We start from the raw sequence: 20591 nt of genomic DNA, 5'->3' as shown, positions 1-20591 counted from the left end.
GAGGGGACAGCCTCAGCCCCGCTCGCTGCCCCCCTGAGCCAGCCAGTCCCCGCCCTGGGGCCGGGTCGGAGCCAGCGCCCCCCAGAGAGGACAGGCCCCGTGGGCCATTCCCCAGTAGCCACGCAAGGGGCAGGCAGCTGGTTTTAATCTGAGCGTTTTGTTTCCGGCTAACGTCACGGCAGCTCCCAAGAACACGGCAGATTTTCCCACCACAAGGATGTGCAGAACCCAGCTCCAGATGGTTCGCTTTCCGCAGCTCCGCCTGGGCAGCCGTGGCCGGATGTGACTTGTCTCATGCTGAAATGATCTCTTAGGTCACAGGACCAACGATCGACCCCAGCCGAGACGGGCCCCGTCGGGCCGGGCGCTGCCCAGAACCCAGCTGAGATTTGGGCCCCGCCCAGACACAGGGTGGGTCAAGCCCTGCCCCAAAGAGCTCACCGTCTAACCAAAGAAGCATCTCAGTTTTTCAGATGGGGAAACTGAGGCCCAGAGAACCAACATGCCCATGTCATCAGTGGCAGAGCAGGCAGGGAACTCAGCTCTTCCGAGTCTGTGCCCCCTAGCACCCGGCTCGCCTCCCTTGACTGGGCCAGCAGGATGGGGCATCACACCCTAACCGCCCTCTCCTCCGCTGAGCCCATAGGGCTGGGGGCAAGGCTGGGCCCTGGCAGCTGCTTCCTGGCCACGGGGTCATTCATTGGTCTTTAGTGTTAGTGGGATCTGGAGGGCCCCAGCATTGGGGGGAGCTGGGAGCCAGGATCCTATCCCCAGCTCTGGCACGTTCATCCCAGGGCCACAGCGCCCCTCCCCTGCTGCGCGGTGGCTCCTTTGTAGCCTAAACCCCCTGGGCCAACTTCATTTAGTTCAGCTCACAACCGTTTATCGCCTGGTTGACAGATGGGCACAATCCCCCGCAGTCCAGATTCCTGGTCCCCACTCCCAGAACTGGGAGAGAATCAGGAGTCCTGCCTCTCAGCCCCCCCCCCGGTCTACCCACCAGACCCCGCTCCCAGAGCTGGGGAGGGAACCCAGGAGTCCTAGGTCCAACCCTCACACCCCCTGCTCTACCCAGCAGACCCCGCTCCCAGAGCTGGGGAGGGAACCCAGGAGTCCTAGGTCCAACCCTCACCCCCCCCACTCTACCCAGCAGACCCCGCTCCCAGAGCTGGGGAGGGAACCCAGGAGTCCTGCCCCATGCAGGCTGTCGCGGTGCAGCCCAGTGGGTTGGAACGATGCTCTGGCCAGGCAGTGTTTTCATTGCCGTGTGAGCAAACAGCCCCATCCCGGCTCAGAGTTCTGCCCCCCCCCCCACGAAGTCACCCCCCATGGCATCAGAGCTGGCAGTGCCATGCTGGCTATGGCATCACAGGCGAGCAGACCGGGCTGTGCCAGGCTGCAAAGCAGCAGAGGAAGCTGGGAGCCGCCGAGGGCCGGCCTGCGGGGTCAAAGCCCGGGCGTGGCGCGGAAGCAGGTGCCGCCGGTGCTCACTCTGGCTCACGCTCGGCCCCTTGGCGTGGCCCAGCTGCAGGCCCCGGCTGGGCACGGGGCCGGGCCGGGATCGGATCAGGGTGCTCCAGAGTTAAAACCCTGGCCCTGGGGGGGCCCAGCCAGAGACGTGGCAGCGGCTGGACCTCGCTGGTGGCTGCGTGTGGCTCCGTCTAGCCCGTGCTCCACTGCCCTCCGTCGGCTCTGAACCGATTTAAGGGCGTCCACACACACAGAGCCGCCCCCACCTGTATCGAACGGCACCGCTCGTGGCACCGGGGCTTGTCCCAGCCAGGCCGGGGGCCAGGGGAGGGGCCGGGTTCCAATCCACACTGGCAGCACCCCGGGGTGGGGCTTGTCTCTGCGGGCGATGCAACGGGGTGAGGGGCAACCCTGCCCAGCTCGGGGGGGGGGGTAAGGGGCCTGGTGGGGCGGGGGCCATCTCCCACTTGCTCTGGGCAGGGGCAGCAATTGGTCAGGGTGAGACAGGGTGGGGGCAGTGATGGATCTGGCCTGGGGGTTCGTTGTTCGGAGGAAGGTGGCCAAGCTCCAAAGGGGTCCCCTCCCCCCCCGCCTCTTACCCCCGGGCCCAGTCTGGGGGCCAACCCTTGTGCCTATCAAGGGATGGGAGGTGTATTTGCATATGCATGAGCCTGGGGGCCAATGGGAGCAGGCTGCCCAGACTCTTGCCCAGAAAAAAAGGGGGTTAGGTCAGTGCAGGCTTATTTGCATGTTAATGAGCATAGAGGCCAATAGGAAGAGAGCCGGGTGGGGGAAGAGGCAGTTTGTAAATAACGGAAGGGAAGGAGGGAGGGGTGATCAATACAGTCTATTTGCATATTCATGAGCCCACAACCAATGGGATTGTAGCTGAGGCGCTGGGAAAGAGGAGGTCAATGGAGGGGGCGGGGCCGTGAGACCTCGCGCAAGGGAGGGCGTGGCTGAGCGCGTTGCTTGTTTGCATATTGATGAGGCAGGGGCGTGGCCAGCGGCTGGAATGCTCCCGGGGAGGCGGCGGCGGCGCGTGCGTGCGACACAGTAACCGGGGGCCGGGGCCGGAGCCGGGGGCGGCCGGGGGGGCCGCTCGGTGCCTGCGGAGCCAGCCAGCGCCCGGGTAAGGGGGGCCCGAGCCCCGATCCCCCCCGCCTTGTGCCCGTTGCATCTGCCCCCCCCGCAAACGTGTCTCGGAAAGGGGGGGCCCCGCTCCGAAACCCCTGCCCGCCCCGGGCCCCCCTCCCCGAGTGGCGGCTGCACGGGGGCTCTGGCAGAGCGGGACCCCCCCGCCCTTCCTGCATCTCTCGGGGGGGGGGAGACCGGATGGGTTATCAGCCTGCAGTCTGCGGCATGCTGCGGGGGGGGGGGGGGGAGTTCTGGGGTCCCCCCCCAGCGCTGGTGCCGGGTCCGGGAGGAGAGGGGAAGTGAACTACTGAAGCCTGGGCTGTGGGCCTGCCCCCCCCCCCGATTATTTTCTCCAAAGCCACATACATGAGAGCGGGATCTGTGCCCCCCCCCCCCGCCCTCCCAGGGCGTTAGGGTCGCTCCTTCCCTAGGCCTGTGGAAACGGGGGGGGTCTGAGCCTCGGGTCAGGCTGGGGAGGGTGATTGATTTTTGCAGAACTGGATTGGGGGGAGGCGTCAGTGCTGGGAAAAGGGAAATTCTCCCGCCCCCCCCCCCAGTAAGGAGGGAGCCGCAGGGGGGAGAAATGTCATTTATTTTTCTAGCGTTTTGCAGATCTGGCAGGACTGTGGTTCGGGGCCTTGGAGACCAGAGGCAGTGGCGGCGGGGGGGCTGAGCGCTGGCAGATGGCGCGGGCTGGGCGATCGATCCAAACCGCACTGGCGCGATCAGTCGCCCCGGGGCGCCCCTTTGCACGGCCCGCCTGGCGCGCTTGCTGCCCGTGGGCCGTGCGGGCTGGGCCCCGGGTCTGGATCGGAGTTGGAGGGGAGATGTGATGCTGTCGGGGGGGGTGGGTGCAGACAGAGGAGCTGGTGTCCAGGGGAACGGATTTAGGGTCTCCCCACGACCGTGCCCTGGTGCCCCCTTCGGCTGCAAAGAACCATCCGAGGTTGGCGCCAGTTACCTGCCCAGGGCGGTTTCCAGGGAGTGTGGACAAACCAGGGGACCTCAGGCCACCCCAGAACGGCCGGGGGAGCCTGGCACACAGGGCAGCTGCTTGCGTGGGCCTGTCCGTGGATGGGGAAGGGGCCAATTCTCCCTCCCCTGAAAACAGCTACTTCTTGGGGGTGACACCACGTCGGGGGTTGACCGAGCTCTTGCGGGAGTGCCAACCCCGGCGGGGGAGGAGGAGGTATTTGTCGCACCCAAACCCCCCGTCCCTGACCCCTCTGATCTCTGGCTCCTGCCCTGTAATTCCCAGGCTGGGGCGTGTTTGCCCTGGGAACAGGTGGTGGCTGCAGCCGGCCTGGGGATGTGACAGATTTTGCTGGGGACGCGAGGATATGGCATATCCCAGGCAATGATCAAAGACACCCCCCCCCCTTGCCTTAATCACGCGGCCCCTGGATGCCCAGTGACTCAGGAGCCCGGGGGCAGGGGAGCCGATGGGAGTTTACTTTGCAGCCTGGTGTCTGCCAGGCTGCTCGTGGGAGGCCTGCGCCCAGCATCACTTACCGTTCGGCTGCTGCAGTTCGAATTATTCCCCCGCTGCGGGGAAAGGCCTGGCTGCCTGGCCCCTGGGTTTCTGCGTCTGGCTCTGGGGAGGGGCTGGCTGCTGTGGGCATTGGGGCCTGGGGCTCTCCCTCAGCTCTGGGCAGGCAGGTCGGTGGGTGGGGGACCCCGGTGTCGGGACTCCTGGGTTCACTCCCCGGCATAGCGGGGCCCAGGCGTTGGGACTCCTGGGTTCGCTCCCCGGCCCGGCGGGGCCCAGGACATGAAGGGCTCAGGGATGAGCGGTTGTCAGGTCTCCGTTCTTTGGTCGCGGAGCAGGGGTGACTCATAGACTTTAGGGTCAGAAGGGACGAATATGATCATCTAGTCTGACCCCCTGCACAAAGCAGGCCACAGAACCCCACCCATCCACTTCTATAACAAACCCCTAACCTATGTCGGAGTTACTGAAGTCCTCAAATTGTGGTTTGACGTCTGGGAAGTGTTTTGAGGGAACGTTAGGAGGGTCGTGTTTCTGTACAGTCCGAACACATTGTGGAGCTTGGTCCTTGGCACGCCTGGAACAGCAGGGGAGAGCTCCCTGCGTAAACAACTGCCCCGCCCCAGAGATGGCTGCTTCTCAGTGCCGGGTCCCTGGCTAACTGGTCCCCTTGCCCCGCCCCAGAGACGGCTGCTTCTTGGTGCCGGGTCCCTGGCTAACCGGTCCCCTTGCCCCGCCCCAGAGACGGCTGCATCTCAGCGCCGGGTCCCTGGCTAACCGGTCCCCACGCCCCGCCCCAGAGACGGCTGCGTCTCGGTGCCGGGTCCCTGGCTAACCGGTCCCCGCTCCCCCCCAGAGACGGCTGCGTCTCGGCGCCGGGTCCCTGGCTAACCGGTCCCCGCGCCCCGGAGACGGCTGCGTCTCGGTGCCGGGTCCCTGGCTAACCGGTCCCCGCGCCCCGCCCCAGAGACGGCTGCGATTCATCCTGTCTCGTCTGTACAGACGTCTGGCTCTGACATCTCCCCGGGTGAACTAGCAGAATCCTCTGCTGCTTCCGCAGTGCTGAACTCGGCCGCTGTGATTGCTCTGTGCCTTAGTTTCCCTATGCAGATGGGGTGCCAATCCCTGGCTCCCTGCCGGGTCGCCCCCCCCTTGGAGCCCAGCCAAGGTGGCGAGGGGGGATGGGCTGTGGGGTTTTTCTGGAGTTCAGGGCCTGGGGCAGATGGTTGGCAGTGGGGCTGCTGGGGCAGGGTGGGGAGGTCTCCGCAGGGTGGCCTGCAGGAAGCGCTCACGGTTCCCCGGCCCCGGTAGAGGCAGCCGCTGAGTTCCCCAGGGCCGACCTGGCCGAGTTCAAGGGATCCCAGACGCCGTCCGGGAGCCAACAGGAAGTTGGGAAACTATCTGGAATTATGAGCATCCGTTCGAGCCACGTCGGAGGCCAGCTGCTGCCGGAGCCTCCAGCCAAAGGGGAACAGCAGGACTCCTGGGTTCTCCCCTGGCTCTGGGAGGGGAGTGGGGGCTAGTGGTTAGAGCAGGGGGGCTGGGAGCCAGGACTCCTGGGTTCTCTCCCAGCTCTGGGAGGGGAGCGGGGGCTGGTGGGTAGAGTGGGGGGATGTCTGGGAGCCAGGACTCCTGGGTTCTCTCCCAGCTCTGGGAGGGGAGCGGGGGCTGGTGGGTAGAGTGGGGGGATGTCTGGGAGCCAGGAATCCTGGGTTCTCTCCCAGCTCTGGGAGGGGAGCGGGGGCTGGTGGGTAGAGTGGGGGGATGTCTGGGAGCCAGGAATCCTGGGTTCTCCCCCAGCTCTGGTGGGGGAGTGAGGTCCATTGGTTGTGGGGGGAGAGAGTCAGGACTCTCGGGTTCTAATCCAGGCTGTCAATGAGTCATCATGGGATTGGCCACATCTCATGACTCAGTTTCCCTGTGACTGGCATAACGCCCCCCCTCCCCAGTGGGTCAGGAGCTTTGGGCCGAAGCTGCCTTGGGCCCTGGCAGGTGCCCACAGAAATGCAGCTCTGCCCAGCTCACCCTGCGTGGCCACATCTGGAGCAGATCAAGGAGGGGAACCGGCCCTCAGAGCCCCGTGGAGCTGCCCCCGCAGGCAGGGCTGCGTCCCAGGCCGGAGCAGGTCCCCGCGCTTGGCTCTGCCCTGGGGTCCCTGCAGGCCACCCCCGGCACTGGGGTACATGAGGGGCAGGGGGGGACCACCACCAGTGGCAACTGGCATGGGGGGGTTCTGGTGTTCCCAGAGTGGGGCCCAGCCCCCGGAGCTGTTGAGGGCGGACGACGCCAGCGGCTGTGCCGCACGGATCCCTGGGCGAGACGTCCGCTTGGCTCTGCTCCATGGGAGCAGTCGGGGCCGGGACCCCCCAGCTCCTCCCCCACTTCCTGCAGGCTGGGAGTCAGGCACTGACTGGGCAGTGCCAGCCCCAGTGAGGGGGGGGGAATATTTATATCCCCCTCCCGGACCTGGCTTGAGCTCGGGGAGCTCAGCCCTTCAGGGGGCGGGCAGGCTGGTCTGTTACTGGGGGGGGCTCTGGGGGCTGGTCTGTTACTGGGGGGGCTCCAGGGGCTGGTCTGTCATTGGGGGGGCTCTGGAGGCCAGTCTGTCATTGGGGGGGCTCTGGGCCCGGCAGTTGGTCTGTCATTGGGGGGGCTCTGGGCCCGGCGGTTAGTCTGTCATTGGGGGGGTTCTGGGGGCTGGTCTGTCATTGGGGAGGCTCCGGAGGCTGATCTGTTATTGGGGGGTCCCTGGGCCCGGCGGTTGCTCTGTCATTGGGGGGGCTCCGGGGGCTGGCCTGTTATCAATTTGATTCTCTCTAGATTCACGCTGAGTTTCAGTCCGTCCCACCCCCGGTTCCCCGCCCCCCAGCCCAGACACTGTCCAGCCTGGTGTGGCTTGTCTGAGCCAGGGCCCAGACCCCCCAGGCCAGTTCGCCCTGCGCTTGATTTCCCCCAGGACAAGACCCCACGTTCCCTTAGCCTGCTGGGGGGGTGTCTCAACACCCCAGCTCCCAGACACCCCCTGGGGAGTCCCAGCCCCACGCTCGGGGAGGGTATTGAGGGGGAGGAGATCGGGCGTGCAGGGGGGGTGGGGGCTGGGCAGCGGGTGGGGGGAACAGCTGAGGAAACAAACCCCTTTGGCCAAATGTTTGCCTGGCCCGACCTCCCTGCCCGGCTCCAGCTGGTGTTTGGGGGTGGGGGGAGAGACCAGCTGTCGAGCCCGGTGCTGACTGGGGGCAGCTGCCTCCCTTGGGGGTGGGGGTGTTACCATGGGGCTCTGCCCCCCCCCAGCCTTTTGTTCTGGCTGCCACTTGGTTGTCTGGGGCCCCAATTTGGCCTGGCCCCTCCCCCCAGCCCCTTCCCCCCCATCACAATCCTGGCCTCTTCCCCCAGCACTTCACCCTCCCCAACACAGCCTGGCTGCTGCCCTTCCCCCCCCAGGCCTGACCTGACCCCTCACAGCCCCCAAAGAGCTCCCCCCGCCCCAGCCCGCCCATCTCCCACTACCAGCCACGGCCCCCCAATCTCCACCCCCGCCAGTCTGCTTTGGGGGTTCAGTCCTGCTCCAGGGCAGAGTTGGTTTGATGCTGGTTTTGGGGGGGGTCCATCTAGGCCCCTTTTGTGCTCCTTGTTAGGAGCTGGGGGGCATTGCGTGGGGCACAGGCCAGCTCGGCACAGGGGGCTCACAGCAGATGCCCTCTGTGTCCCAGGGTCCCACAGCCCCCCCACCCCATATGGGGGGGGTCTGTTCCCCCCCGCCCCCTCGTGCAGTTGGTGTCTCGGGCACACACTGAACCTTGTGCTGTTTCGGGGCACCGGGGGCTGTCTGACGAGTGGGGGGAGCCTGGCTAGGGCAAGGAGGGGGTGAGTGTCTCCCAAGGGTGAAGAGGCAGCTTGTGTGAACTGGGAGCAGATCAAGGAGATGGGGTGCACCTTCCCCAGAGCAGCCATGGACTAAGGCTGGCTGGACAGAGACACCCCTGCCCCCTACCCCCGAGAATGGTCCTTGTGTCCAGACAGGGAGCTCCTGGGTGCAGTCCCAGCTCCCAGCCCCCCTGCTCTAACCACCAGCCCCCACTCCCCTCCCGGAGCTGGGGAGAGAACCCAGGAGTCCTGGCTCCCAGCTCCCCCCTGGCTCTAACCACCAGCCTGCACTCCCCTCCCAGAGCTGGGGAGAGAACCCAGGAGTCCTGGCTCCCAGCTCCCCCCCGGCTCTAACCACCAGCCTCCACTCCCCTCCCAGAGCCGGGAGAGAACCCAGGAGTCCTGGCTCCCAGCCCCCCTGCTCTAACCACTAGACACCACTCCCCTCCCAGAGCCGGGAGAGAACCCAGGCGTCCTGGCCCTGGGCATGTTTGCGGAGGGGCCTGGAGCTCACACCCGTGTCCCCCCAGGCCCCGCCGGCGGCGCGATGAACAAGCTGCGGCAAAGCCTGCGGCGGAAGAAGCCGGCCTACGTGCCCGAGGCCAGCCGGCCCCACCAGTGGCAGGCAGATGAGGAGGCCGTGCGCCGGGGCAAGTGCAGCTTTCCCGTGCGGGTGAGTCAGACGGGTGGGCTCACGCACGTTGGCACGAGAGTGGGTGAGTCCCACGAACTGGCATGTCTGGCACACCCTCCGCTTGCACACCTGTGCACTAGCATCTTACACACACGTGCCCAGTGCCATGCACAGGCTTGGCCCAACGGGGTGCACACAGGTCCATGGGCACGCTTGGGCCAGGGGTTTACACACTCGGCTCACACAGGCTGCAGGGTTGCACGCTTTGCACATGTGAGTTGGGGCACACTCGGGCCAGGGGGTTACTCATTCTGCTCTCAAAGGCCAGGGTGTGCACGCTTGCCTCGCACATGTGGGTCAGGGGGGACACTTGGGCTGGGGGTTGCACACTTGGCTTGCACGCCCATGTTTGCAGTAACTTCTCTGTGATGCACACGTGTGCCCAGGATTTGCACATCCTCATCCCTCACACACAGGCCTGCTCAGCTCCTACCCCTCCGTGCGGGGAACCCAGGAGTCCTGCACCAGGGGTGGGCGCTGGGCATGGTGAGTAGTGGGGCAATGGGATCTTGCCTGGGGGTGGCCTGGCTCTGACCTCTGCCCCCCGCAGTACCTGGGCCACGTGGAGGTGGAGGAGTCACGGGGGATGCACGTGTGCGAAGAGGCCGTGAAGAAGCTGAAAACAGTAAGTGCAGCTGGCACGGTGGGAGGGGGGCAGATCTGAGCCAGATGCCCCTGGTGCCTCCCACTGGGGACCCCCAGCACCTCACCCCGAGTTCCCCAGCACCCCCCAGCCACCCATCATCCCCCTGGTACCTCCCCGCTAGCCCCGGGGGGCTGAGAGATTTCTATAGTCTCTGAACTGGTTCCCCCCAGCCGTGGGGCAGAGGGCTCAGGAGTGAGGGATGGGCTGGGGGGGGTTCTAGTGTCCCCCACTGACACCCCCCCCAATTGCAGAGCGGGCGCAAGCCGGTGAAGTCGGTTCTGTGGGTGTCGGCCGACGGGCTGCGGGTCGTCGACGAGAAAACAAAGGTAGGGGGGGCGCGGGGGGAGGGACTGGGGATTGTGGGGGGCACGGCTGGTGGGGGTTATGGGGCAGTGGGGAGCCGGGGGGTCCTGCCATCCCCCCACCCCACATAGACTCAGGGAGCCCCTTCGGACATGCAGAGTGTCCCCTTGGGCTGAGGCGGGGGGAATGTACTGCCCCCATCTTATGCCCCCCCTCTGCCCCCCAGGATCTCATCGTGGACCAGACCATTGAGAAGGTTTCGTTCTGCGCCCCCGACCGCAACTTCGACAAGGCCTTTTCCTACATCTGCCGCGACGGCACCACCCGCCGCTGGATCTGCCACTGCTTCCTGGCCCTGAAGGACTCGGTGCGTGGCCCCCCGGGTGTGTGCCTGCCTCGCCCGCACGCCTCGCACGTGCGCTGAACCTGCCACGCCCTGCACGCGTTGCACACACACTTCACCTTGCCTGCTTCGCACCCACGCCCGCGTGCTGAACCTGGCACGCCTGCACGCCTCGCCCGCACGCCACTCACGTGTGCTGAACCTGCCACGCCCTGCACGCCTTGCACACACACTGCACCTTGCCTGCTTCGCACCCGCGCCCGCGTGCTGAACCTGGCCAGCCTGCCCGCCTCGCCCTCCCACGTACTGAACCTAGCATGCCCTGCCCGCCTTGCCAGCATGCTGCACACCCCGCACACCTCGCACCCTCGCCCACCTCACCTGCCCGCTGCACCTGGCACACCTCGCACCCTCGCCCGCCCCACCTGCATGCTGCACCTAGCACGCCTGGCCGGCCGCTGCACCTCACATGCCTCGTACCCTCGCCCATGTGCTGCCCCTGGCACACCCACCCCACCAACGTGCTGATGCTTCGCACGCCCACCTTGCCCATGTACTGCAGCTGGCACGCCTGCCCCTTCTACCTGGCCTGCGGGATGCCCCTGACATGCCCGCCTCATCTGCCCGCTCACTTGCACGCCGGTGCTCACACGCACAGTCCTTGCACAGGCAGCCTGTCTGCACCCCTGCGCTCGCTGGGTCTCCTGCACCCACCCGTGCACTCACCCAGCCGGCTCCCCGTGCGTGCAGTCCCTGCGAGGGCTGCTCGGCACCCCCTGACCCAGCTCTGCCCCCCGCCCGCAGGGCGAGCGTCTGAGCCACGCCGTGGGCTGCGCCTTCGCGGCCTGCCTGGAGCGCAAGCAGAAGCGGGAGAAGGAGTGTGGGGTGACGGCCTCCTTCGACGCCAACCGCACCAGCTTTGCCCGCGAGGGCTCCTTCCGCGCCCCGGCCGCCAGCCAGCCCGCCCAGCGCCAGCTCGTGCTGCGCCAGATCCAGGACAGGAGAAAGGGTGAGAGAGGGGCACCCCGAGCCAGTGCCCAGCTCCAGCCGCCCCCCCGTGTCCCCCCCACACCCCAATACCCTCAGCTCCTGACTGTCTCCGCCCCCCCACCCCTCTGGGTACCCCTGGTGTCCCCCCCACCCCCAATACCCTCAGCTCCTGACCGTCTCCGCCCCCTCCCCTCTGGGAACCCCTGGTGTCCCCCCCAGCCCCAATACCCTCAGCTCCTGACCGTCTCTGCCCCCCCTGCCCAACTCCACCCTCCCCACCCCCTGGGTACCCACCCCCCAATAGCCTCAGCTTCTGACCATCTCTGCCCCCGCTCCTGCCCAGCTCCACCCCCCCACCCCTTTGGGTTCCTGCCCCCCCATGTCACCCCACCTCCCAATGCCCTCAGCTCCTGCCCAGCTCCACCCCCCCATACTCTCATCCCCTGTTCAGCCCCCCCTGTGCATGCTGGGAGGGGGCCACACTTGGTCTGAGGTGGGGGGGGCTTGAATGTGTTGAGGGAGGGATTGAGGTTCCTGGGGGCTGAGGGCGCAGGGGGGCAAGTGCCGGGGGAGGGGGCTGTCCTGGGGGGAGAGGCTGAGGGCGCTTGGGGAGCAGGTGCCAGGGGAGGGGGCTGTCCTGGGGGGAGGGGCTGAGGGTGCTGTGGGGGCAGGTGCCGAGGGAAGGGCTGAGGGTACAGGGGGGCAGGTGCCAGGGGAGGGGGTTGTCCTGGGGGAGGGGCTGAGGGCTGGGGGGGCAGGTGCCGGGGGAGGGGGCTGTCCTGGGGGGGCAGCGAGGGGAACTACGGGGGGTCTCACCCCGACTCCCTCTACCAGCAGAGGCCACCCCAGCCGCCGCCCCCTCGGCGCCCCCCGGCCCTGCCCAGCCGGGCAGCGTCTCCCCGCCGCAGGGGGCCACGTCGCCGGCAGAGAAGGGGGAGGGGGGCCCCCAACACGCCATCCCGCGCCGCCACGCGCCCCTGGAGCAGCTGGTGCGCCAGGGCTCCTTCCGCGGCTTCCCCGCTCTCAGCCAGAAGAACTCGCCCTTCAAACGCCAGCTCTCGCTGCGGCTCAGCGACCTGCCCTCCACCCTGCAGCGCAGGGGCGACTTCCAGGCCAGGGGCGCCGGTGAGCCGGGCGTGGGGCCGCCAGGGCTGGGGGGCAGGGGAGCCGGGCGTGGGGCCGCCAGGGCTGGGGGGCAGGGGAGCTGGGCGTGGGGCCGCCAGGGCTGGAGGGCAGGGGAGCCGGGCGTGGGGCCGCCAGGGCTGGGGGGCAGGGGAGCCGGGCGTGGGGCCGTCAGGGCTGGGGGGCAGTGGAGCCGGGTGTGGGGCCGCCAGGGCTGGGGGGCAGGGGAGCCGGGTGTGGGGCCGCCAGGGCTGGGGGGCAGGGGAGCCGGGCAAGGGGGGCAGCGGTGTGGGTGAGCCGGGCACAGGTAGCAGCTGGGGCTGGGGGGGGCAGGGGCATGGGGAACTGGGTGTGCAGGGCAGCAGGTGCCATGGGAGCCGGGCGTGGGGCAGCTGGACCCTAGGGGTGGTATCTTGGATTCCGGCCCCTTAAGAGATGGGGGGGGGCATATTACCGGGGGCCACACTGGAACCAGGGGTGTTCAGTCCAAGTTGCCCCCCCAACTCTACTCCCCCCCCAGTGCCAGAGCTGGAGTCGACCCCGACCGGTGACAGCGACGGGATCAGCGCCCTCTGCAGCCAGATCGACGCCTCCTTCGCCCGCCCGCCCGCCGACCCCTTCAGCCCCACGGCCGCCAATGGCACCGCCTCCCCTCCTGCGGGGCTCCCCCAAGGTACAGGCCCCATGCCAGGGCCCCCGGGTACACCATGTGACCCCCAGGGGGGTCACCCCCAATGATGCCAGGCCCCTCTCCTGGGGATCAGCCCCGGGCACGCCCTGTATCCACACGTTGCCAAGGGCACAGGGACAAGGTGCCCCCCACCCCAGAGAAAGCCGATCTCTGCTCTGGGCAAGAGGTCCCTGGGTACCAGCCCGTGTGCTCCACCCCAGAGGCAGCCACATCTTCGTGCTAGGCACGGGCTCCATAGGTAGCCAGCCCTCCGCACCCTGCCCTGGCGTTACCCATGGCAGTGGCTCGCTCCTGACATGGTTTTTCTCCTTGCTCACAGGGCCAGCGGCCTGGGGCGAGCCCGGGGCGGGGGCCCCTTCGCAGGCCCCCCCGTTCCAGCCTGGACACAAGCGGACCCCGTCGGAGGCCGAGCGCTGGCTGGAGGAGGTGGCCCAGACGGCCAAGGCGCAGCAGGTGGCCCCGCCCGCAGCAGCCGTGCCCGCGGCCCTGCCCGCCACGCTGCCCCCCTACCCCGTGAGCTACGACGCCACGCCCGCCCCCGTGGGCATGTTCCTGCCACCCCACATGCAGCCGGCCTACGTGCCCGTGGGGGCCTACCCGCCAGCCGGGCCCTTCGCGGCACCCAGCGTCCCCGTGGTGGGCATCACGCCCTCCCAGATGGTGGCCAACGTCTTCTGCTCCGCCGCCCAGCTGCCGCCCTCGAACTTGGGGGGCAAGGCCAGCCCCTTCCCCCCTACTCTGCTGGGCCCCGTGCTGCCCCCTCCCCCCCAGGTCCGACCCAAGTCCGTCAGCACTACCCCCTGGCCCCCGGGGTCAGGCCAGCCAGGGGCCATGGCCCCTCCGCCCCCCACCGCCCGCCCCGGGCCCAAGCCGGACCCGTTTGAGGCTCAGTGGGCGGCGTTGGGGGCCAAGCCCCCCGGGGGGGCCGACCCAGCCAACCCCTTCGTCGGAGACCTGCAGAAAACGTTTGAGATCGAGCTGTGAGCTGTGGGGGGAGTGACCGGGGGTCCTTGAGCCCCCCACTACGGAACCAACTGTGGGGCCAGGTAGAGGTGGGGGATGTACAGAGACCCCCCAACCCCAGTGGAACGTAGGTCACCTCCTTGCCAAATGGGGGGCAGGCTGGGGAGGGCCCCCCAGGGCTGCTGCCCACCCCCCCAGCATCAGCTTTGGGGGCTTTGCCGATGAGAGGCTGAGCGAGTGTCCCGGGCACTGGAAGTGGGGCTGGGTCTGTTGAACTGCAGGGGAATGTGGGGGTGAGAAACCTCCCCCCCTCCGCTGATGAAATGGCTAATGGGTCCCTGGCTGGCTGCAAGGGGTTGCCCTGGGCTGGACGTTTGGGGGGCCTGGATGGGGGCACCCCCCCAGATCCAGGGGGGATCAGGGCTAACCCCCCCCCACCCAGTCTAATGGTCAGGCCTGTGGGGATGAGGCCCAGCAGCCCCGTGCCTGGGGGGTTGGGGGCAGCTTATGGGGGTCTGAGCAGAGGGAAAAGTGGGGGTCTGAGGCTGGGATTGCTCCCCTGCAGGGAGCTGCTGGGTGGGGGGGGACTGGTTCTGGCCTTTTCACCCTGTAGTGGGGGGGTGTCACGGTGCACCAGCGCCACCTGCTGGGGGGTGCTGTGACCCCCCCCCAGTCACTCAGCATGGCCCAGATGGGGAGTCTGGGGGGAGGAGTGATGCTAACCCTAAATCTTCCGGGGGGAACTTCCCCTCCATGGGAAAAAACACCCAGAGCTGGCGCTTTTCCTGCTCAGACTCCTGGCTTGGCCTGGCCGCGGGGGGTTTAGGGGCCCTTGGCCAAGCGTGGGGGGTGGGGGTTGTCCCTGGCTCTTAATTTATTATCTTTGATTTTAGTTTGGGGACGGGGGTGGCCGGGGGGGTGGATCCTGGTGAAGATGGGAGAGGGGCTCAGGCCCGGGTGGGATGGATGGATGGACAGACAGACTCAACATGCCTCAGTTTCCACACCTGCCCTCATCCTGGCTCACATCAAAGCCCGTTTTTGGGGGTGATTTATGTAGCAGCTTGTCCCCCCCTGCTGGGCTGATGTAGGGGGGATGCTGTGGGAACTGGGGGGGGGGATTGGAGTGGGGTGACCAGACACCCCTCCCCCAGGCTGTGTGGGGCTGGGGGCAGGGCTGGACCTCTGCAGGGGGCCACCTGAGACCTCTGATCTGCCCCATTGGGCCTGAGCAGCACGGCCTGGATTCGCCCCCCACGTGGGCACTGCCTGGAGGTGCTTCATGGGCTGTGGGGGGGCCTGCGGGGGCAATGCCACAGGGCCCAGCTCAGTGGATGCAGGAGGCCCCCTGGCCGCAGGACAGGAGGGTGATGCCCTGGGGCAGGCGGGCCGTGCCACGTTGTAGCTGCACAGAGCCCTGGGGCAGGTGCTAGGGGGCAGGGAGGGGCTGGTCCGTGCCCTGTGCCAACCAGCAGGAGGCGACGCCAGCCCGGGTTGGGGAGGGGGAGATTTTCTATCTTTATTTCCAAAAAAAGTTTTGTATCTAAAATAGCCTCCTCCCCCCCCCCATGCCCGGTTTGTATGCTAGAAATAACTGCCAATAAAGCAATCCTCGCCTACGGCTGGAGCCTGTGCCCAGGCGGGGGCCCTGCAGCGGATCGGGGGCCTGTCAGGTGTGTCAGCCCCTGGGGGGGGCAATAGGGGCGCTGCGGCTGGATTGCCCTGCCCCCCCCACCTGGCCCAATTCCAAGGCTGCTGCTCCCTTCCAACATCCCCCTCCCAGGGGCTGGGGTGGGGGGGGCTCCTTCACTTCTTGTCCTAGACTGCGGTAGTGGGGCATTGCCTGGGGATTGTTAAACACCCCCACGCCCCACCCCAGAGGTGGCTGCATCTCAGCGCCAGGCACAGGGCCCCCCTATAACTAGCCCCTGCACGCCACCCCCGAGTTGGCTGCATCTCAGTATTGGGCAAGCTGGTGCCATATAACCAGTCCGTGTGCCCCATCCGATATGGCAGCTTCTCAGCGCCAGGCACAGGGGCCCCCTATAACCAGACCCATCCCAATACACAACCTCTTCCCCCCCTACCCTGCGGATGCCCCAAATGGAGGGGCAAGCCCACACTGGGCTGCTCCTTTAGGGCGGCACTGGGGGGAGATGGGGCAGGACAGGACTGGAGCCACCTGCCCCTCCCCCAGCTCATAAGGGGCATTGCCCCCCTCCAGCACCTCACATTCACCTGGGGGGGCTGGACACAGGGCCTGTCCTGTTGAGCGGGCGCCAGCCCCAGGGCAGGGACTGGCTGGCTTGGGCCTGGGGCCTTTCCTCTAGGGGACACCGGGTGTGATGCTGCTGCTGGGTCTCAGCCCTAGAGATCTCCCCATGGTGCCCGCACCTGGCCAGGCCCTGCAGCCCACCTGGGGCCCAGGCCTGGTCTGCTGGAGCAGGCCTGGCAGACGCCCTCCTGAGACGCCAGCCAGCGAGGGCACCGCCGCTCGCAGCCAAAACAGCCCTGGGGGGAGGAGGTGGGCACCTCGCCCAAGACTCCCTCACACCTGCCCACCTCCTCCATCGGCATCCCCCAGGTCACCCCTCTCCTGGGACCCCCCAGCCAGCACCCCCACTCCTCCTGCCCCCTCGCCCGAATCTCCGGCTGCCCCACGGAGCCCTGGGGGTCCCGGCTCCTGGACCAGCGGCTGCGGTAGGCACCATGGGGCAGGCCGGGAGAGCACTCAGCAGTGGGGCTGGGGTACCATGGGGCAGTGCCAGCGCCCTGGCTGCAGGACCCACCGGGCAGGTGCTGCAGGGGTGGGAGCTGGGCTGGGGGTCCCCCGGGTCTCTGGGCACCCCCATGGGGGTTCCCCTACACTGCATGTGGCAGGGGCTGTGCCTACCACGGAGGTGCCACCCTGCCGGCCCCAGGCAGCCTGTAGCCACGTGCCACACCTGGCACCATGTAGCTCATGGGACACGGGTGGTGCCACGTGGGCACAGGCCAGGCTGCCTTGGCACCGCACACGGCCCCTGTGGGCTCAGGAACTCAGGGCTGCATCACCCCCTGGCATGGCCCACCCGGGGGCGTGGGACTGTTGCTATGGTAACTGCCCCCCAGCGAGTGCTTTGGGACCCCACGCGGGGGCCTGGCCCTGCCCAGAAGTGTCCGTGGAAGCCACAGTCCAGGAGAGACGGGGTGTTAGAGAAAGGGGGCAGATGGGGGGATCCCCCAATACCCTGCATCCCCAAGTCAGCCCCTGCCCTGCACCCCCTGGTACATCCTGGGCAGAAAGACCCTGTGCCCCATTCCCTACCACCCCGACCCAGACACTTCCTGCCCCCCCAGCGCTCCCTAGGGGACACGGTCCTGTGCCCCATTCCCTGCCCCCTGACCCAGCCAGCCCCTGCCCCCCCAGTGCTCCCTAGGGGACATGGTCCTGTGCCCCATTACCTACCCCCTGACCCAGCCAGCCCCTGCCCCCCCAGTGCTCCCTAGGGGACATGGTCCTGTGCCCCATTACCTACCACCCTGACCCAGACACCCCCTGCCCCCCCAGCGCTCCCTAGGGGGCACAGCCCTGTGCCCCATTCCCTGCCCCCCGATCCAGCCAGCCCCTGCTCTGGGCCCCCCAGCACCCCCTAGAGGGGAAAGGTGGGTGGAGGTCAGGGGGCGGAGGTGGAGGACAGAGACGGATGTGGGGAACGGAAGGGGGCTGGCCTGTCTCACTGGGGCAGGAGGTGGGGGTCTGTGTTGGGAGAAGGGGGGACTCCAGGAAGCTGTGGATGGGTCCCTGGGGTGCTGGTGGGGATGCAGCTGCAGCATCTCGTTCCCCTCCAGCAACAGGAAACAGCCCACTCCCCCCCCCCGCCCCCCACAGCCTGGTCCCTGACATGGACACGGCTCCACTTCCACCACCACCTCCACAATGCACCCCACACCAGGCCTGGGCTCCCCAGCTCTGCCGGTGCCCCTCACTCGCGACTCGCAGCCCCTGCTAGCCCAGCCCTGGCCCCACAGCTCTGCCGGTGCCCCTCACTCGCGACTCGCAGCCCCTGCTAGCCCAGCCCTGGCCCCACAGCTCTGCCGGTGCCCCTCACTCCCGACCCGCAGCCCCTGCTAGCCCAGCCCTGGCCCCACAGCTCTGCCGGTGCCCCTCACTCCCGACCCGCAGCCCCTGCTAGCCCAGCCCTGCCCCACTCAGCCCTGCCGGTGCCCTTCACTCCCAACCCGCAGCCCCTGCTAGCCCAGCCCTGGCCCCACTCAGCCCTGACGGTGCCCCTCACTCCCAACCCGCAGTCCCTGCCAGCCCAGCCCTGGCCCCACAGCTCGGCCGGTGCCCCTCACTCCCAACCCGCAGCCCCTGCCAGCCCAGCCCTGCCGGTGCCCCTCACTCCCAACCCGCAGCCCCTGCTAGCCCAGCCCTGGGCTCCAATGCCCTGAAATCCAGAGGGTCACTGGGCAATAGAAGGAGCCCAACTGGTGTCAAATCCACCCCCCGCAGGGGTACAGTCCTGGCAGCTGCAGAGCAACTCCACCTCCCCCAACCTTTGCCAGGGAGCCTTGGCACTGCCCCCCAGAAATTTCATTGCCCCCCGGGGCATCCAGTTCCAGCTCCCACCCCTGCCAGACATGGGGAGCACGTGGGGCGATTCCTGCCGGCTGGGCTGGGGCCTGGGCTGAGGCCTGACCGAACTCATTGCACAGAAGCCAGCCGTTGGGTGCGACCGGCGCCCCCGGGGGCACTGTCTGTCCCTGCCATCTGAGGGATTTTTCTCAGCATACAAGCAAGTTCCTACTCTTTGGCTGGGATCCCTGGGGGCTTCCTGGACCGGGCTGGGCTACAGAGGAAACAAACATGTTAACACCCTGCGCTCGCCCAGCCTCCACCTCACTGACTTCCCTGCAGCCAGGAGCTGCCCTGCTGGGCCCCAGGTGCCCGCCCTGCTCAGCAGGGGGTGCCGTTGGTGTCAGCAGTGGGATATGGGCAGGGCAGCAGGGCAGTGCCCCATGAGGGCTCTGTCACCCAGCCCCTCCTCCCACTGCAGGGTCACCGGTGGGTGCAAACCAGTGCACTGGAGACGCCTGCCCCCCACCCCCAGTCGCCGATTTCCCATCATCCCCCTGAACTGCGTCGCCTGCAGCGGGGGAGGGGAGACAGATAGCGATATATATATATTTGCCTTATCTCGAATAAGGAAATGGATCACTTGTGGTTGCTAAGGTAACCAGCAGCCAGAGATGCTCACCGGCTCTTAAAGGAGACGTGCCTCTTGGGGGCGAGGGGGGCAAGGCAGCTGTTTAACAGCCATGGGCAGCCCCACCATGTATCACAGGGGCAGTGCTGTGAGGGGAGAGAGGGGCCGGCGGGGGGGACCCAGGAGATCAGCGGTCATTTCCCACCTGTTCCACTGACTCCCCAAGTGACTGTGGCCAAATCCCTGCATCTGTCTGTGCCTCAGCTTCCCAATGGGCAAAATGGTGATAAAAATCCCAACGTGTGACCCCTTGGGGGCAGGGTGTGTCTCCCTTTGGGTCTGGATGGGGCTCGGCGCGACGGGGCCCTGATCTCGGCCGGGGTCTGGGCAGCACCCGGCACAACAGGGCCCGATCTCAGGCAGGGTATGGCCAGGGCCCGGCGCGATGGGGCCCTGATCTCAGTGAGGGGTCTGGGCAGGGACCGGGCCCCTAATCCCAGCTCAGCACTGTTATAATCCCAAAGAGGAAACAACGAGGCTGGTGCCCTGGCAGAGGCAGGTCTCCCATTTGCTGGCTGGGCTCCTGTCCTGCGCTGGGCATGGGGGGCTGGCACGGGCGGTCCCTGGGCACAGGGGAAGCAGGTGGCCAGCTTGGCTCCGAATGCCCCTGAAGGGCAGCGGGGGGGCTTGAGAAAGGCCAGGGTCATGCGGGTTGCTCTCGCTAGGTGGAGCTGGGGGCATTCGGATGGGCTGGGGGAGGTTCTCCCCTGGCAGCTGAGCCGCGCCCGCCCAGGGAAAGCAGCTGCAGCAAAGGAAGGTTGGAGAATTTCCAACTCCTGGGATGCCCCAAGTGAACTTCCCAGCAGGGCCAGGGCTGGCAGGAGAAAGCCCCACGCACCAACCTGGGCCCCATCGGGCCTAAAACCATCCCGGGACATTGCTCCAGTCACAACAGCTGGCGCTGGTATAGCACCTGTCAGCTGGAGGTGGGGCACAGGCCTGACTCCTGGGTTCTCTCACGGCTCTGGGAAGGGAGTGGGGGCTAGTGGTTAGGGGGGGGGGGCTGGGCATCAGGACTCCTGGGTTCTGTTTCAAACTTTGTCCTTGGGCACAAGTCCCTTTCATCCAGCAAGGGAAGGGGGTTCGGTGTTGGGGTAGATCTGGCCTGGAGGCTGGACATTGGCTGGGACCCAGGTGACCGAGCCCTTATCTCAGCTGGGGTCTGGGCAGCGCCCGGCCTGACAGGACCCTGATCTCAGCTGGGGTCTGGGCAGCATCCGGCCTGATGGGGCCCTGATCTCGGCCGGGGTCTCGGCAGCGCCCGGCCTGACGGGACCCTGATCTCGGCCGGGGTCTGGGCAGCGCCCGGCCTGACGGGACCCTGATCTCAGCTGGGGTCTGGGCAGCATCCGGCCTGATGGGGCCCTGATCTCGGCCGGGGTCTCGGCAGCGCCCGGCCTGACGGGACCCTGATCTCGGCCGGGGTCTCGGCAGCGCCTGGCCTGACAGGACCCTGATCTCGGCCGGGGTCTGGGCAGCGCCCGGCCTGACGGGACCCTGATCTCGGCCGGGGTCCCAGGTCTGGAGCCTCAGTCTAGATGCTGCCATGATCAAGGCGGGGGGGGGAAAATCCCCCCCTCAAGCTGCTGCCCATCTGGCATGTGCTCCCCCTGCGGAGTTCACAGCCCCC

At 67.4% G+C, this 20591-nt stretch overlaps 1 protein-coding gene across 2 annotated transcripts; it reads left to right on the top strand.

Moving 5' to 3' along the window:
• Positions 1-2549: 2549 nt before the first annotated feature.
• NUMBL (NUMB like endocytic adaptor protein) lies at positions 2550-15192 on the top strand. 2 transcript variants are annotated; one of them, XM_030546714.1, is made up of 9 exons: positions 2550-2602; positions 8491-8633; positions 9205-9279; positions 9552-9626; positions 9830-9970; positions 10751-10955; positions 11774-12061; positions 12579-12731; positions 13069-15192. In XM_030546714.1, the coding sequence occupies exons 2-9, from the start codon at positions 8508-8510 to the stop codon at positions 13731-13733; spliced, it is 1728 nt and encodes a 575-aa protein (XP_030402574.1). In that variant the 5' UTR covers positions 2550-2602; positions 8491-8507; the 3' UTR covers positions 13734-15192. The 2 variants fall into 2 exon arrangements, with proteins under 2 accessions (XP_030402574.1, XP_030402575.1); XM_030546715.1 differs by lacking the exon at positions 2550-2602 and having other exon boundaries at positions 8541-8676.
• Positions 15193-20591: the final 5399 nt, after the last annotated feature.

This window comes from Gopherus evgoodei, unplaced genomic scaffold (assembly GCF_007399415.2).
Source record: "Gopherus evgoodei ecotype Sinaloan lineage unplaced genomic scaffold, rGopEvg1_v1.p scaffold_48_arrow_ctg1, whole genome shotgun sequence".
In the NCBI taxonomy this organism is placed as follows: domain Eukaryota; kingdom Metazoa; phylum Chordata; order Testudines; family Testudinidae; genus Gopherus; species Gopherus evgoodei.
This window is presented reverse-complemented; position numbering and strand designations above follow the sequence as displayed.